Raw genomic sequence first — 18,982 nt, forward strand, 5'->3', positions numbered from 1 at the left:
AATCGTCGCTCTGACTGAATTTATTTGAAACCACATGTCCATCACAGACAGTTGGATTAACTTTCACTAATTAAGAACAATAAATACATGAATAAGTACATGAACGTGAACAATAATGTCTACAAGTCTGTTGGCAGTGGCTGTCAATAATGTAGACCTACTGTTAATTGCTGAACTGACCCATCATGTGAAATAGAATGTGAGCTCACAAGATGGCTAGTTTACCATGCTGGATTCTGGGGATCTTGCAAAGCAAATTTAACATCCATTTTTATTTATAGCCATTGGGGCCATCACAAAACATTGCCAAAATGGTACACCCCTATTTTTCTGACAATTTGTATTCATTCACTCATTTGTCAGAGGGACTGTTGAAAGTCTTATGTATGTTAACTGAAGGTATTTCATAGAGGATAGATCTCAGCATTTTTCAATACGGAAAATGTTGTCAATACAGAAACAACTTTAAATCATACAATTATACATTTTTCAGATATTCTGCCTCTAAACTGTGGAAATTCCCTTCCAGAAAACCCCCCAAAATACAGTACTTTTGAGTTTTCTTTGTCATGTTGTCTTAGTCAACCTCTCACATGGAAAAGTCCTGTTTCAGCTACACAAACACACACACATATATATATATATATATATATATATATATATATATATATAAGGGCTTCATGTTTGAGATCTTTGATGTAACAACACTAACACCAATACAATTAAGTAAATAGTAACACATTTGTACATTTACATGTGTGTGAACATTTGTAGACACTAATACCTTTTTCTTTCTTAAAAACTAATAACCCTTACATACTCTTTTTCAGATTGAAAGCATGATTCCAGTAGCAAACAAATATGTAATTGCTTTTAAAATAGTGGAAACATGTACAGCTAATAAGTTTACATAGTTATATATGTTGCTTTACAAAGTTCAGAGAAATGCTTTTACTATAATTTTGTTAACTTTTAATTTAAATACCACAAAGGAGAATGTTATTTGTCCCGCACTTACAGTTTTAGCAATTGTATTCAAATTCTGGATAATAGCTAAGCATGCAGAATTAGCAACACAGTCATTTTCCATACTGGAAACCTTGTTGGTTAATGATAGCAAATATTTACAAGACAGAATAGCCTACAGAAAACACAGCATTTCAACAATGCTAATAAGACATTAACTGTAGTATTTCCAATAATAATGCCTGTGGTTGTTAAACATTAATGGCTAATAGTGTCTCATCTTCAGTAGCAAGTGATGTTGTAGGTGAAGCACAAAAGGGGAAGCGAAAAAAATGTAGATAAGAAACTTTGCATTTCCATTTTGTGTTTTACAAATCTATACAGATAATATTTTGAATGTCAACAGTTAGCCACAGTGCATTGTCAAGTAAAACGCAATTGCTTTTTTATTCATTGATTTACATTATGCTTTTTTTTTGTTGCACATTTACAATACAGTTCTAACAGGCAATGAAATACAAAAAGTAGAAAAAAGTGATATTCCATTTTGTACAGCTATCCAAAACTCTTCCCAAGGGGATATTGGAAATCGACCCCTTTTAGTCCTGTCTTTGCACATCCATAAGCATGAACAGTAAATGGAATGAGATTCTCTTTAAATAAGTGTTTGTTTCGTTGAAAATGCATTTTAGATGTGATGGAGAGGGGATTGGGGCTAGGGTCATAATGCAAGGTTAAAAAGCTAATTCACCTGAAAGGTCCAAAGTATTATCTTTCTCATCTTGACAATTCAATAGTACAGACTAAAGAAACTATGCCTCTGTGTTTTCATTTGAATTCTTATTGATTGTGACTGATTGGCTCTGTTTATCTTGCAGGCAACACCCCATAGGGCTGGGTATGTAGTTAAATGGGGTGACCCTTACAGCTTTGCTGGGAGAGCTTTGACGGAAGCGGACAACCCCACCTGTGTGACTCTCTACTTGATGAGAGTTTGCAGTAGAGGCTGTGCTATAGCTATTTATGGAACAGTCAAAGTCTCCATCTTGTAGGTTACCTCCAGAGGCAATACCGATTTTTCTAAGTAGGGCAAGTCTTGCTGCCTCCTCAGAGAAGACCAGAGCTGTGTCTGTGGTTGGAGAGGTACTTGAATGGGTCTTGTTGGTCAAGAAATCTTCTGTCTGGACGGTAGCATCACTTGTTTTTCGTGACTTAAGGAAAATTGTTGGTAGCTTGCCTGGCAGTGCTGGCTGGTTGCCTTTGGACTGCTCAGCAGAAACAAACAGGGGTAAAGCAGTTTGTGGAAGAGTATTTTTCAAGATTTGAGGTACATCCTCATCCCGAATCCTTCTCCAAGTGAGTTTGTCATTCAGATGTGTTCCAGTCCTCTGCTGCCTTTTCTTTGTATCATCCTCACTCTTTGTTCGCCCACTTGAATCAGAAGACAAAGACCGGAGAGAGGAGCGGCTTGTAACCCGGCTCAGAATGTTTATACTGGGTGAAGAGGAATGCCGCTTGAAAGTATCTTTTTCTTGCTGCTTGTCTCCAGACACTCTCCCTGATCCATTTCTCTGAGGTACCCTACAGGGGCTTTCAGAGCTGGTTCTTCTAGACGAACGTCGTGCATGTAGGTTGTGTTCACGAGATGTTGTTCTAGTAAGACTGACTGTTTGCCCTTTAACCTGCTGCTTTGGCTCATGGCCCTTTCCTTGCATTATTCTTGGAGCCTGCACAACTGCCTTCAGCTCTTGGCATCGAGACGAACAGAGGAAGACTGCAGAAGTGCCTGGACATGTTCTCATGGATGATGCCTGCTGGGTTTTAGCCATGGAACATGGTGAAGAACCATTACGTTTAAGAAGAGTCTTTGACTCTTTAATGAAGGTCAGTTGTCTTAAGAGTCCATTCTGATCCGACTCACTGCTATTTGACTGAACAGAGGTCATCCGTACCAAGTCATAACGATTGGCAGGAACAGTCTTTTTTTCTGGTACCTGAGTATGTGGTCTATTGATATTTGTAGGTTGATTTGTCACTAGTGGTGATACTGTTCTGGACTGCCTTGTGGAGTTCTGCATGAATGTAATTCGGACAGGTGACTTTTGTGTCTTATGTGCTTGAGATTTCAGACTCTGATTTGAACAAACAAGGGAGCGTCCTTTTCTTTCAGATGAAATACTAGCAGGAGTTGCACTTTTTTGGAGGATGGCTTTTGTTGATTGAGATGGGGAGGTCAACTTCCTCTGTGACTGCCTTGATGGTGTTGAGCTTTGAGATGATCCAGACGATGAACTCTTTGGTATCCTTGGAGGAGGAGTTGAGCTCCTTTTAGGCAATGACAACTCTATTTCTTGGGGTTTCCCCAACCTGTGAAGGCTCTTTGATCGATGTTGAGCCAAGTTTGGATTTTTTGGAGCATCTGTCTTGATTGACACTTTAATTGGCAGTGGCCTTTGTGAAAGAGCAATCTCTTTTTTGGGTGTATATATCACCGTTCTGCCTCTAAAAACCATTGGCATATTGGGAACGGGCTTACGTGGAGCAAAGTCAAGGGGTTTGTTTGCCTTTTTGTCTACAGAAAACTTCTTTTCTTTGGGGGTAAAGCTAGATCCAGACATGAAGGAAAGTACAGATTCAGATTCTTCAGATGAGTGTTCTTGAGATTTTGATGCTTGTAATTTGTTAACAACAGAATTGGCTCCCTCTTGTATTGCTCTCCACTCAACACTGTTGAGGTCTGAGTCTATGTCAGAAGCCGTATCGTCACTGTCACAGCCTTGTTCAATGTTCCACCCATCAGATACTTTTTGTGGGTTCTTCTTTTTCAGATTCTTCTTTCTCGCAGAAAGTTTCTTCTTTTGCTTGGGCATTGCAGATGTTATGCATTTCTGCAGAAGATCATCCTCTGAATCCATACTTACTGAACTTGGTGAGCTGTGTCCGCCATACCGGTCATAGATATGCATTGTTTTTGTTTGCTGAACCTTGTTAGATGCTTGGTTGTGTTTGTTTTTTCCCCAAACTTTGAGAGATTTAGATTTGTGGTCTTTCAAATCTGCATCACTCAATGAACTAAGAGATGAGCTTAGTGAGTAACACAGTGGTGTGTCATCCCTGATTAGATTCTGCCTTACTTTATTAACAACTTTGTGTCTTATTTGGGCGTTGTCAATCCTACTAATATTTGTCATGCTTCGAGAAACAATATCTCCGTTACTCTCCTTATTTAGCTGTCTCTCTGTCCTCTTTGTATTTCCTTGTTTTTTTTCTCTTTCTTCATCATAGAAACAGTAGATTGCCCCCTCAGTTGGTGTGATACGACAAATAGGCTCAGGAGCCACATGTCTTTGGGGGGCTCTCTGATTTTGATTGGCCTCTGTATTTTGTTTTTTGACAGGAAGGTCTTGTTTCCTTGTCAGAGCCAGCTTTTGTCTTTGTTCATAAGATGCCTGATCACAGTTTCTCTGATTTACCACTCGATCAGTTACTTCTTTGCTCTGCATCAGCACTTTCTGAGTGGGAATGACATGTTTAATTGATCTGCTCGTTGTACCGACTAGCATGTCATGTCGACTAGTTATTTTAGAGGGCTTATGGAAGTGTGAGAAAATCCGAAGGTCTTCAATTCTCTTTGCCTCGTCATTCAGAAGTTCTTGTTTAGTACTATTCCTAACCGGCCAATCTTTTGAACCTGTGTTCCTAACTGGATACTGAAGTGTTTCATCACTTAAAGATGCTGTGCTGGAGAGGTTGATAGGGGTGCCCTCTGCAGAGTCAGTAAATGATGAATCATCAAGCTGGTTGTCCTTTTGTGGCATAACAACCTTAGTACACATTTGTTTACCATTGTTTGGAAGCATCATGTACATTGGCACATGTATAGGTTTCCGAGACTGGCAGTTGAGAACATGGGTTGGTAAAGTAGACATCAAAGAGGGTCTTACTTTCCTGAATTTGGAAGGCATTGCTGAATTTATGCATTCTTTGAGAATTTCTGTGTCTTCATCGGAATTTCCTTCACTATATCTACCTCCTTGGTCCATCACTGATGAATGCTCTTTATCATCAGGGAATGCAAAATCATTGTCTTTCTGCTGCTGCAAGGGTGTCAATTTAAGTTCAACATCTTTCTGAATGTAATGCTCATGAAGAGGAAGAGCGCTTAAGCTAGATGCACATGAAAAGTTTTCTGTTGGCTTCTCCACAGTGAAGTATATCATTGTGTCCAAATCAGGAGGTATATTAAACCTTTCCTTGAAGTCTGCAATTTCCATGAACTTGCACAAGCTGCTTTCCCATTGTCCAGCTATTACTGTACTCTGTGTATCTGGGCCACTAGATTCAACACAGCATGGAGTTTTGCTGCGGCTCGGGGGCATGGTTTGTCCTGGACTATCAGGAAGATCACTTGGGCTTAAGGTTCCACTAATCATTTCACTGCATTGATCACTCAGAATAGAGCTGGCAATGGAGGGAGACTCAAAGCTACCAAGGGAGCTAACTGAACTACAACGACTCATTACCAGGGGTGTCTCCTGTATGTAGTTTTCAGAAGAACTTGATGGTGATCTGTCCTCAAGTATGCTAGGTGATCCGGCCCGAAGGAATATCTTCTCATGCTTAACTGTACAGGGAATTTCTATAGGGTCAGACCTGTTGGTTCTTGAATCAGTCACTAGCAGTTGTTTATCACATCTCAGATCGTCCTTGGTCTCATTTTCTTCCTCTCTGTTTAACACTTCAGAATCGTCCACTTCAATAATCTCAAGAGATAATTCACTCTCTAACTCATATTCACTTTGACTGTGCCCATCAAGTGCTCCATCACCAGAAGAGAGGGAGGACAAGGAACTACAACGAGAAAAACAGATTGGTGTGTTTTCCACTGAATACTTCTGTAGTGTCTCCATTGGCCCAAGTATTGGACTTTTAGCAGTGCTCATTGGAGAACATTTTAAAATACTTCCCCCAGTCATTACAGATGGAACCCAAGCTTGTCTTCTCATTGCCTGGGCAGCTTGAGCACTGACGGAAGTCTTTGCTATACCTAACTTGTTAACACTTTGAATCAACGGGACATGGTTATAAGAGGGGGACAACTTTACGGAAGTCATGCTAACATCAGAGGATAATTTTGTTGATACACTTGCTGGTGTTTGTGGGTGAAGCTCTTGATACTTCTCAGTTTCTGTGCTATTGGACTCTGGTAATTTCACTTCTCCATTTATAGAATCTCTCTTTGGGACTTCAGTTTGATTTGTTTCATGAAGGACTAGAGCATCCCCAAGATATTCTTGATGAGCCAGCTTAAGGTCAAGCTTATTAGGCCGGCTTTGCTTTGCTACTACTTTTGATGAGGGTTGGATTTGATCCTTGCTTCCACAGTAGCCATCACTGGTGCTGCCACTGTTAAGACTATCAGTGGATAAACTTATGTGGGCAGTTTTAAGGCGCAAAAGAGCATGGGCTCTGCTCAGCTGATCTTTGTGGGCAAGGCTGCTGGTATCAGAAAAGTGGAATGGTGAACAAGACTTGGCCCGGGCCTCGTGCAATTCTCCGGAACCATAGGGCCAGTCTGCAAAATGGTCCTCTGAACTGAGGCTGAAGCTGTCCTCTGAAGATGTATGCATGGTGATGTCCTCCACAAGCTTATCAATCTTGGCCACAGTATTAGTGATCTTTTTAGCTAACTTCTCTGCAGCAGCAGACACATCATCAGTAGAGGTGGGCCCATTTTCCATTGTCTGTAATAGCACAACCTCTCTCTCTGGCTCATTGTCTTTCTTACAAGGCTGATTTTGGAGGACGTTAGAGTTAGACAGAAACATGGAAAGCATGGAAAAACTACCAGTGTCAAAGCTACCACAGACATTAGGGGCTTCGTCATCATCAAAGCATCCAGAGTCAGACGCATAGTCCTTCGCCAGGCTTTCTATGTGTCGCAGAGGCTTCTTAATGCTGAGGTGTTTTGGACTTAGTTTTTCAAGAGAGTCAAAGGTCTCTGTCAGGTTCTTTGCATCTAGTTCTGCCTCTAATGCTTTCTGCTTCCTCATATATAGAGAAGGCATGCAGGATCCAGGTGAAATGACAGCAGCATCCTTATACTTTAAGGGGCGGTTTGTAATTAGATTTTTTAGAGCTGCAGCACTTCCCATGGCAATCATTTTGTGCTTGGAATGGATTAGGTTGCGTAACATGCTGACTGCTCCCATGTCCCACAGTAACTCCTGGTCCTTGGCACTTTGAGCGGACAGGTTCCAAAGAGTCCCACATGCATTGCTCACTATTGTTAGGCTGTGAGAGCGTAAGTGTTGCAGCAGAGTTTGGAGACAGTTGTGGTCCCGGAGAATTTGCCTTTGTATAAAAAGCAAGTAAAATACATTTTAAACAAACATTCTCTAGTTGAAATAACATGTAGTAACATGTAATAATCATTATATTATATAATTATGAATTAAAATTATAAATTATATTATTCACTATAAATTGAAAGGAAACTTTGTACCTGTAATCTTCTCGTGTGGCCACAAGACTGGACACATTGCGCAGGATACCTCCTCCACTCTCAATGATGGCCAATGAGTTGGTCTGACATCTGTAGGTGAGTGTGCTGACCAGAAAGCCAAGGGCCCCATCCACTGAGCAAATTGACACTTTGTTCTCAATGCTGTGTGCTGACAAGTTCCACAGAGCACTGAGTAAACTCTTTAAGGTAGATTCCTGAAATATAATATATTTTTAATATAAATATACAATATATTGGAATACAGTTCTGCAACGCTTCATATTAATACACAACTACCTAACATTATAATTGTATGGTACCTTGGTGGCTTGAAGAGCACAAGTTATCAATCCAGATACACTCCCAATATCTCTGAGGACCATCTTGCTGTTGATATCAGCTCGCCATGATAGATTTCTAAGGATACTAGACACTACCTGTGGGTAGAGGAAGCATAGGATGGATTTTGTATTACATTATGCATTCATAATGCACTGCATTACTAAAACGATATAGCAATGGACCAATGTTAACTGCATTTTACCTGATGTAGCTCCTCGCTATCAGATGCAAGTTGCGCAACAATGGCCTGCAGGCAGTCTTTCTTGGAGCAAAGAGTTGCCTGTGCAGATATGGACAAATATTCCTTTTATTAATATTTTCTGTTAAACCAATTAATTAATTTCTGATATACAATGCCAAATCTTAAGAGTTTACCTTGTTATAAACTTATTTCAAAGTTCCATGCCTATGAAGGTATCCACTCAATATGGCTGTATTTATTTAACAATATATAGTGTTTCTTCCTGTGACTTTACCTTGTTGACAACGTCTCCAAAAGTAAGGTTTGTGAGTGCCATGCCCGCATAGCGTCGGAGTGCCATATTAAGTGGGTCATTTTGCATGCCATACATCTCCTGATCGAGATACATCAGCTCTGCAACTACTTGCAAACCCCCTAGAGATGAATATATGAAATATACATGAAAACTCATATTTTGGTTTATCTTTGCTTGTCTAAGCGTTTACATTAAAATTTATGACAGAAAATATATGTTCACTAACCAAGTTCATTCATGGCACGTCGATATTCCTCTTCAAATGAGAGCTTCATTATACCACACATGGCCTGGCAGATCAGGGGGTCTAATGGCTCAGGGATGTCTGCATACACATTTAAGAACTTAATTCCTTCAATACTGACTGTTTAAACCAGTCTTAGCAAAAATTTGCAAAATTGTCAACAAAACCCTTTCACTCCTTCCCTCAACTTACCAGTGGTCTTGGTGCCCCCAGGAGAGAGCTTCCCAACATGACTCTCCATCCAATCCCAGCCACTGTCACAGTGGGAGCAGATCTGTTCCAGCAAGTGCAGCACCCTCATTTCTCTTCGGGCCTGCCCTTCATCTGGCTGTGAGTATATGATGTTGTGCAGGGCAGCACTGGCTCTGGACTTGACCTCCCGATTGCACCCTGCACCCCTCAATGCTTCTTCAGTGGCCCCTGGAATGTTGTGCAAGATCTGCACAAGCAGGGGGACACAGCCAGACTTGCGCATGGCAATGCAGCTGTCTTGAGAACTAGACATGGCCAAGAGAGTTCGTGTCATCTCTTCCTTGTCTCGGTTAGCCAACATGGAGAGCAGCCAGAAAACCATCTCCACCTCATAGAAAAACAATACAAGAAGATAACTAAACAAAAATCAAAAGACATCCTATTTATTGATTAGGTTGGGCCTTTAATATAAGACCACTCAGGTACATATAGGCCACACCATGAAAAGAGTATGTGTTACCATCTATACGTCAGCCATACCACTACTAACCAATTGAGAGCAGTACAACAGTCCTAATCCATGTGTTGGCTAGCTGGCCTATTGAAATCATTCATAAAAGTAATTTGTTCTAGTAAGGGGAAAAAGGTGTTGGTTTGTAACTAAACCTTATTCACACAAAACACAATCTCCATGGAAAATTATGGTGATCACGTCCTCTGCATGGTAGACATGTTAGCACTGTGTGGGAAAAGCTGAAATAGGTCCTCCATACCCTTCACAGTTAAGGGGTCATCCTGAGCGCACAGTGTTTTCCTAGGCTGAGGTAGGGTGAAACAGCTACTTTCGAACTATGTTTGCCAACTGTGCAGCATCTGTGCATGTGAGATTCCGGTAATCTGTCAACCTATACACTGACTTAGGGGCATGGGTCCTGGTACTGGTCTTATACATGTACTTGATTCTGGAATTGTAGATTTTTTTCCATTCCATATATGAGTTTTTGCAGAGCTTATTCTTAAAGCAATCCACCCAACAATACTCTTTAGCATCGTCTTCAATATTACTGAATTATTGTGGCATTGAATGGTGTACACATACAATCTACAAAATGCGTTTTTTCACTTCTGTGGTAAAATTTGACTGATTAATTAATAACACAGTTTTGTATATTTGGCCCAAGGCCTACAAAAATAGACCATTCCATCAGGCTGTGTGGCTGGTGTAATATGTCAAATATTAAAAGGAATGCACAAGGTTTTCTTGATAAAGATCTACCAAATGCAACCATTTTACAGTTGTTCTAAATGAACATGTGACCTGACTTAAATATTTGAATGATTAAACTCAGTCTGAGAGGTACCATCATTAAAGTCAGCTGAGAACCAATACCCTGATTCTCTCTCTCTCCCCCGCCCCTCCTTCTCTGTTTTATAAGCAAATGCTAAGGGATTTCTATATAAACAAAAACATTTATTCTTACAGGACAATCATCTAATCCAACCCAGTAAAAAAGTTACTTACCTTGCTCCCTCTATCACCTGATGCTTCAAGAGCAGAAGCAGAACTTGCATTCTCAGCATCAGGATTAGATGTCTTCTCACAGTTAAAAATCTATAGAGGGATAAAGTAAAAAAAAGAATAACACCAGAAACAATATTATGGACAGAGGCTGTTAGAAGAGCATCATCCGATTATACTATCCGATTATACTACTAAAATGTGCTACTGTGTATATACTGTGATAAAATAAAGGCATGAGTAAATGTGACAGTCTGGTAAAAAGGTGCCGTTGTTGGGCAAGGTAATTTCATTTTTTTACAGCTTACGTAAGTGCAGATTGTAAGCTTTCAAATGATGTGTCATACATTTAAATTTGAAAGTAGCTTAAGAAGATAGGCCTTTTTGAATGTTGGTAAACCTGGAATCCTTTAGCGAAATTAGAGAAAACTAGAGAAATTCCCTTCGAAATCTTCTAGAACTTTTCACGACTTCACACAGGGTGTGATTGTTTTGTTTGTCACTAGAAATGCTGAGCGCCAGTCATTTGACCACAATGAAGTGAAGAAAATATATATATCAAGACTGTGCTTTCCTGACTTTTCCTAAATATGTGTGTTTTCTCACCAAGTATTATTTTTTATTTTTTTTATCGCACTGGGAAAAGCTCATTTAAAGCTATTATGCTTGTGTTTCTGTTAAACTGCTGCCGGCTGCACATTGGGCCCCTGCCTTTTAAAGGCCGAAATTCGCTTTTTATCATAATCATGTTGCAAGGTCTCTCTTGTACAAGTATGTTATTTAGACAAATGTTGTATCCAAAATGAGATTATGCCTACAATGATATCCACAATGATGACAACAATTTAATTGAATTCAATTGTTTGACATTATTTTAAATATAGACTATTAACCAATAGGGTACAATTAACCAATACATTTTGACATGGTTTTGTTTCGGGAAAATAGAGGGTCGAAGCATATATATGGGTTTAGGTTAAAAAAAATTCTGGTAAAAAGAAAACTTTTACTGTTAACAATTTATGTATTAGCTAAAGTGCCCATGATGCAAAAGTTGTATTTTTTATTTGAACCTATTACCTTTTATTTAAACCAGCTCATCCAAACAACGTCACACGCATAGCCTTTGAGTCCTGATTAAGAATTCAACTTCATATAGTGCCCGGTTCTCTCAGTCATGTATGTCGAGATAATTGAGATACACAAACACAGAAGATATACATATATTCCTGGATATAGTTATACAATGCCAATCGCAGCTCTCCCTAGTGAAGTAATATGTTCACAAAAAAGCAACAGCGTGAAGGACATAATCAGCGGGTTTTTGCACACATCCAGAAACTTGGCTTCAACGACTTCAACTTTGTTAGCAATATGCATATGTCCGGTTACCAGTTTGTAAATTAAATCAAAATGTTTAATTGGAGTGCATCGGATGTTGTTCAAACTTCCATGTGCTACCTGGAAGTTGTGGGGGAAGTTCTGAATAAATTGTTTTGCAATATACCAATGTCCAATTTATCAACAATGAGAAGAGTTGAAGTACAAGCTACTTTTGTTTTCAAAACCCTTTGGATCAACCCATGGCAGCATGTATTATTTGTTTTACACTGCACTTTTGGAACTGTGCCCTTCTAGTCCGGCATTATCGGATACACTGACTATGCACTTTTGGCTTTGGATGAAACCATCTGCTAAATTTAGGTCTTTTAGACTGCATCTGTAAAAGTCTACATAGTTAGCTGCCGTTACTATTTAGAATTTGGGGAAAAACAATAACAAATTTACATTGCATTGACTATGGATTATTTTTTAGGAATCCCTCACAACCAGATTACGCTATTTTACGCAACTATGTTTTGTAGATCCACAGCATCCTCTGTTGATGGGCTTGGCCCCAATGTGCCAGATATGGGATAGCATGGTGTGTGTTTTGGAGGTTGGGGGATTGTTGCCTCATATGCTAACTGCCTTCTTGTTGTTCTTGTCGTTTGTTGATGTGTTTATGCTACCCTATGAGAAATCGTACCCACTCAAGCACAACCACTATGCTACAAGATGATGTGGATATGCATTTTTGCATATGTGCATGCATGTTTGTCTGTGAAATGTGAAGTGTCTGTAAAGGGTTCAGACTGGCTTACCTGAGGCTCACAAAGGCCATTGTCCGTGGGGCTTTGACATTCCTGAGCCTCTTGTAGTTTTTTTTCCAGCTGTTCCAGACGAGCCACACGGATCTTGTTGGTGCAAAAAAAAAAAAACTCTGTTTAGATGTTAAGATTAACACACTCCAATAAAGATTTGCACACGCTATGCCCCATTGTGAATTGTGTAATGTTTCCCTAATCCAAATGTATGAGTTATCATGGTATACCGACTACTCTCAAACACAAAAGGAGAATAGATCAACAGGGGTGTAATCCACAAAGTGGGTTTAGTGAAAATCCTGAGTTGGGGCACCCTGAGATGAGGCAAATTCTGGGTTTTCCGTTTGAGAAAGAGAGGTAACGCAAACTGTGGGTCAGTGTCCATGGTAACTGACTGTGAACCTAACCTGCTTGCCAGCAGGTTTTCCATAACAAACTCTGCATTCCTACCTATCCCCTCCCACTTTCTGAGCCTGATACAGTTTGCAGACATGGGATGTCCTTTCCTGGTTCAGACAACCTATCTCAAACAAAATTGTATTTGCTTAGTCTTACGTTGGAAGAGGATGATAAAACTGCGATTAGATGTGCTTTAATTCCCTGATGAATACCTAAGTGAACGTTACGGTTTTCCATCATACTCCATAATTTATGTTTGCAACATTCTCAGTCCTTACATCGCTATTGTTACACAACGTGGACGTGCCCTCAGAACCAACCAAAATATTTTTGCCACTGAAATAAAGATAAATCTTTGAAATGTTAAAGAAGAAATGTATTCTATATTGTCTACAAATTGAAATCCAACAATGAGTATATTGTTCCTACAATCTACATTATTCAACTGTGACCATGCACCCACCTGTAACTGGTGTTCCAGCAAATAAATGTAATGATTAGCCTTCCTAATCTTCTGCCCTAAGTACACCATCTCTTGGTCATTTGTTTGCACTTGCTTCATGAGATGCAGTTTGTACAACTCCTTTACTGGTAACTGGGAATACATTAAATTCCACAGTTCTTCAGGCAGCGGTCAACGTCTTTTCATCATCATACTGTGATGAAAAGCATTGTGTTCAGGGTTACTGCTACTACAAGTTGAAATAGGCACTAACTGATATTTACTTTGTATCATGTCAAATATAATCAAAACCAAGGCTGCAATCACAAGCTTATAGGCCAAAGCAAAATATGCCTTACCTGTTCGCTGTATGTTTTTATATTTCATTTTAAGATGCTGCCAAGTGCGCTTTGTGCATGTGGGATGCACTTACGTGAACATGCTATTTTATTAAATTCCACCAATTTTTCACCTGTAATATTAAATGTGATTTAAGTGTGATTAAATGTTCAATGTATGGACTGGCTACTGCGTTCAAATGTATGCATTGACTTGGCCGGCAATTGTTTCCCACGCCAATTGTCTCTCCTTCGCTGCTATAGCCATATAACTTTTTTCCAGAATGTGTGCTCAGATTCCACATATTAACACCTCTTAACTGAGTCAGATGGCTGAGTGGTGAGGGAGTCGGGCTAGTAATTCCCCGCTGTGCCAAATGACGTTGGGTCCTTGGGCAAGGCACCTCACCCTACTTGCCTCAGGGTGAATGTCCCTGTACTTACTGTAAGTCGCTCTGTATAAGAGCGTCTGCTAAATGACTAAATGTAAACTGAAGTGAGGTGAAGTAGGAGGATGTTATTTTTTGTTGCTGGGTGCCATGGTGGATCCAAGTATCGGAGGTCCATTGGTGTTGGCTTTTTATTGTCCTCATGCCTGTGTTTAACTCAGAGTGGACATACTCCAAGTTGATTTACCTAATTCAAATAACCTATTCTTGAAGTCAGAGTTTCGATTTTAGGGAAAATCAACTCAGAGCTCAGGGTTAGGCTTACAGTTTGTTAAACCCACTTTCGGGAATTCCCTCCTAGGGGAATATTCCATTAACATATATTAAGTAAAAGCCTTTCTTATTTCAATAAGTCTTGCTTACTTCAGCGAAAGTTTGTTCCATTAAAAAGTGGCTTATTCTAGTTCTAGCTAAGTAACCAAGGTAACTTATGCTTATGAATTAGCCTGCTCCGTGTCAGGCTAAAAGTCAAGCTAAATTTAGCTGTGTTGCAAAGAATTTCAAACAGGCGGAAACAGAATCTCAAAAGACAGTTCCGTTGAGTATATTTCAGCGCTCCAAGCACTTTTGTTCAGTCCGTGTTCGGAAATATAAAGGCAGACTTTTTTTCTCGCAATATGACCCAGCATGAATGAATTGACGTGTTTACTTTAGCAATGTTCAAACAATGTATTCATTTAAACAAAAAATTGGTGACTGTAAAAGACATAAGTCGACATAAGGCCTAAACTAAGCAGTGCGTCTAGACAAGTTACAACCAATTATGGCATATCCGTTCTTCGACAACCCTGTGAAGGGATGAAGGGGCTCAGATTACACAAAGAGCGTTTATCCCACCAGCCCCAAGGGTCTTCAGAGACAGAAGTAATGCTTCACTGACCAGTATCTGTGGAAGAGCTATAGGTTCAGCAGGCCCACTGACCCAGCATAATTTATCTTGATATATTTATTGTCATTCTTAAAAAAATATATATAGTTCTCAGTGTAAATGAGTACACCCATTTGAAAAGTAACATTTTAAACAATATCTCAATGAACGCAGGACAGTGAGTCCCAGTAGTCTTCGTCTTTCGAAAGACACACCTGATTCAAATTATTGGGTTGTTATCTAGTTTGGCAGAAGCCTGTTAACGACCATTCATTTGAATCAGGTGTGTTGGAGCAGGGAAACATCTAAAACGTGCAGGACAGGGGGTCCCTGAGGACCAGGGTTGAAGACCTCTGCTCTGGAGTGATGAGAGCAAGATAAATGTTTTTGGAACTGATGGCTTCAAAACTGTATGGCGTCGCAAAGGTGAGGAATACAAAGAAAAATGCATGGCGCCTACAGTGAAACATGGTGGTGGCAGTATCCTTATGTGGGGCTGCATGAGTGCTGCTGGTGTCGGGAAGCTGCATTTCATTGATGGCATCATGAATTCACAGATGTATTGCTCTATACTGAAAGAGAAGATGCTACCATCACTCCGTACCCTTGGTCGTCGTGCACTTTCCAACATGACAATAATCCTAAACACACATCTAAGGCCACTGTTGGATTTCTGAAGAAGAACAGGGTAAAAGTGATTCAGTGGCCAAGTATGTCTCATGATCTGAACCCAATCGAACATCTATGGGGAATTCTGAAGAGAAAAGTTGAGCATCACTCTCCATCCAGCATCCAATTTCTAAAAGAGGTTATTCTTGAAGAATGGAAAAAGATTGATGTTGCAAAATGTCGCCAGCTTGTTCATTCCATGCATAAAAGACTTGGTGCTGTCATTAACAATCATGGAGGCCATACAAAGTACTAGACGTAGTCTACTAGTTGTGGGGTGTACTCATTTTTGCATCGCCCTCATTTGAGTTAAGCTGAAACATTTGTATTTTAAATTAAATGATTAACTTCACATGTTATAAGTTAAACAGATGTTATGTTAAACTTGGTCTTGTCAACATTTTGGACAATTGTTCTGTGTTCATTGAGATATTGTTTAAAATGTTACTTTTTAAAGGGGGTGTACTCATTTACGCTGTGCACTGAATATAGAAAAACACTTATGCATTAATAGTCTACTGTCCTTAGTAAAAAGTAGTAGAAGGAGAGTAGTAGACTATAATAGTAGAAAAGAGGGTAGTAGACTATGTAGTCTATGTAGGCCTAGACTAAGGAGTCTGCTGGAATCACACATAAGGAAGCAAACTCACTGTAGCCAAGCCTTGACCACTGTTCAGTCTGTCTGAATCTCTGTGTTTATTTGCATGTGGGACATTCTTGTACAGGGTTGGTGACTCAGAAAGGTTTTGCAAAGGCATCTGTATGCCAGGAAGTAAGAAGGCATCTAATCCAAGGCATTGCTCCAAAGCGGTAGCTAAATATTTGTGTACGTTTTCCAGGTCAACTTGAAACAAAAAAATCATTCAATTGCATAAACTATTTTCATTGTTTAAAGTAGCCTACATGTTGACAAGCCTCTGTATCACTAATCCTCTTCTTCTGGTTTCCCCAATGTTATAGGTGCAATAGAACCCTGTGTGCGTATCCTGTTCCCCTGCCCTTCCTTTCAATGGAAAAGTGTGCTGTTATAAAGTGCCCTATATGCTGCCCCTACATGACAGTGTCCCAAATGCTGCCCTTTCAAAGGGAGAAAATTAGATACTGGCAGTTGTCCATACACTGTCAGGCAGAATAGTCATAATTGGATTTGGATTAAATGTGTAGTAGATATAATTATAGATATTTACATGCTACGCCATTTTAAATAAATGTTCTGCCAAGGAAAGTGTGCAACACTTTGGGTTACCTTATGATCTGCGATGGAAGTCTGTGCCCAAATACTTATTTCAGTTAATCCCCATTTTAGTCATGGTCCCCTCTCACTTTTAAGGTCAGCATTTAGCCTAAAAGTTAAGAAATGTGTGTGCCAAAGTTATTTTTAAGTAATTAATACATTTTGAGAGCATGACAAGTTCACAACATATCGATTTAATTTTGTCAGTAATTGTTCACATAACTATTTGTGTGGCGGTCTGCGGAAACCCGTCTTCATTGTAATGTACAAAAAGTATATGATTATTTATGAAAAACAATTCATTTCAATGGTTTTTAGACATGTCAGCTTGCAAAATTTTCAAGCCATGTCAAATGAAATGCTCAGTTTGCCTGCTCTTTTGAATGCTGCAGCAGCCCCAAACAACTGATCGATGAAGTCAGGCTGTTAAACTTAAAAATAACTTGCTGAGAAGTTATTAATGTAGCGTATAATTAAACTGACATTTACATTCACAATGTTATTACAAACAAAAGGATTTCCTTTCCATATTTGCCACAGTAAACTAGAATGAAACAGAGTGAAATCTTTGAATGCAGTTTTCTCCCTTATCACTTTTTTTTTACACAGGTCAACTATAAAATGATCTAATTTCAGTTATGATAAAGATATCTGAGTGATTTAAACATTTGTATTCAGGAGAGTTTGTAGTTTCAAAACAATATCCAGAAAGTCACATTTTCACATTCAAAGAGACATGAAGCAGACTGTTTTTGGAATCTACTCTTTCAAAAAGAAGGCAGAAGGGAAGACCCTGTCCATGTTGGGATTGTTATCGACGAGGTTATACTTCTTCAGGACTTGGTTAATGTTGCTTCTGCTTGTGCCTTGTTGATGGGACTGTATGGGCTGAACTTGAGCTACCCACACAACCTCAAAGCCACTTTTGAAGTCTTTCAGGATTAGATGAACATAAACTCTCACCTAAAGTCCCAAAACAATGGATTGATGAAGTACACACCACTACTGTACCACACAAACACACCACTACTGTATATATTGTTACTGTTAGATTAATAGGAATGCTAAAATGGAACATGAGGATCTTTCGAGGTCTAAGATATGCAGTTTTTTTCCAGTTTGCCTTTGAGGGCCATTTCTTTTCTTTTTTTTAAAGAAAGCTATTGCATATCATTTTAGTCATACGTAAGTTTGAAACAACAAAATATATTTTCCTTTTTGAAATAAATGAACAAGTTAAATAAAATGTATGGCTGTATGTGACTGCTTTTAGGATGAAACTGAACCATTTGATTTATTTGCATTGTTTATCTTGTTTACCTAGATTGTTCATATTTTAATTGTATAGGCAATCCTTATTTGCATAGGCGGTGCTAGGGAAGGGCTAGCAGGTGCTTCAGCACCCCCAAGAAAGACCAAAGCACCCCGATAGCACCCCCGAAAATATTTACTCATTTATTAACAGTATTTAAATATTATATATAAAATTGCGCAGCTCCCCCTGTCAAAGACCTAGCACCCCCTCAGCACCTACATTAAAAACTCTCTGACACCGCCCCTGCTTATTTGTGACACGCCCTGGTGGAAAGGGGCCGTCCAAGGTAATTTCTCAGTTTTTACATATTGTGAAAATGCAGATTGTAAACTTCATAAATCTGAAAATATTTTAAGAAGTTTGTTTTCATGTTAAGCAGGGTTTACACGCAGCTTGACCTTCAATTCGTAGGACATCAATAGAATAGCCCAATAGCAGCTAGCCAGCAAATTTAAAATACTTTGGCTGTGCTAATTTCTGAATGACAGTTAACCTCACCTTAATATGTTGAATGACACCTGTTAAACTCACCTCAACATGTAGGTTACAGTCATTTAATCCACCACGGGTAATATAAACTTTTTTTTGGAACACTCAGACATAGAGCCCACCGACAGAGAAAGCTGACACAAAGAGAGACCAATCAGGATGCTCTCTCTATCACTCGTTACGTCTGTCTCGCTTTCTCGCCCTCTCTCCCCCCAAATATTTTCTGGATATTTGCAGGCATCAGGGAACTGCTATTAATATGCGGGAGACTACTGGAATTCTGGGAGAGGGGAAATATCTGGAGATCATTAAAAAGACCAATTGCATCCACTGATCGTTTAGAATCTAAATGGTCTTAGCCGTTTCA

General features: G+C 39.4%; 1 protein-coding gene across 1 annotated transcript in view; it reads right to left on the minus strand.

Annotated features, from left to right (window-relative positions):
• Positions 1-99: 99 nt before the first annotated feature.
• apc2 (APC regulator of WNT signaling pathway 2) overlaps positions 100-18,982 on the minus strand; it is a 35,572-nt gene continuing 16,689 nt past the window's right edge. The window contains exons 6-14 of the mRNA XM_084692913.1: positions 12,410-12,502; positions 10,269-10,358; positions 8,747-9,134; positions 8,537-8,635; positions 8,290-8,429; positions 8,016-8,093; positions 7,792-7,908; positions 7,472-7,686; positions 100-7,320 (exon numbers count right to left, since the gene is read on the minus strand). Of these exons, the coding sequence (XP_084549039.1) occupies positions 1,779-7,320; positions 7,472-7,686; positions 7,792-7,908; positions 8,016-8,093; positions 8,290-8,429; positions 8,537-8,635; positions 8,747-9,134; positions 10,269-10,358; positions 12,410-12,502 (6,762 nt within the window). The 3' untranslated portion in view covers positions 100-1,778. The remainder of the gene's footprint in view (positions 7,321-7,471; positions 7,687-7,791; positions 7,909-8,015; positions 8,094-8,289; positions 8,430-8,536; positions 8,636-8,746; positions 9,135-10,268; positions 10,359-12,409; positions 12,503-18,982) is intronic.

The sequence above is a fragment of the Hypomesus nipponensis genome, chromosome 26, assembly GCF_054491055.1.
Source record: "Hypomesus nipponensis isolate SF chromosome 26, ASM5449105v1, whole genome shotgun sequence".
Taxonomy (NCBI): Eukaryota; Metazoa; Chordata; class Actinopteri; order Osmeriformes; family Osmeridae; genus Hypomesus; species Hypomesus nipponensis.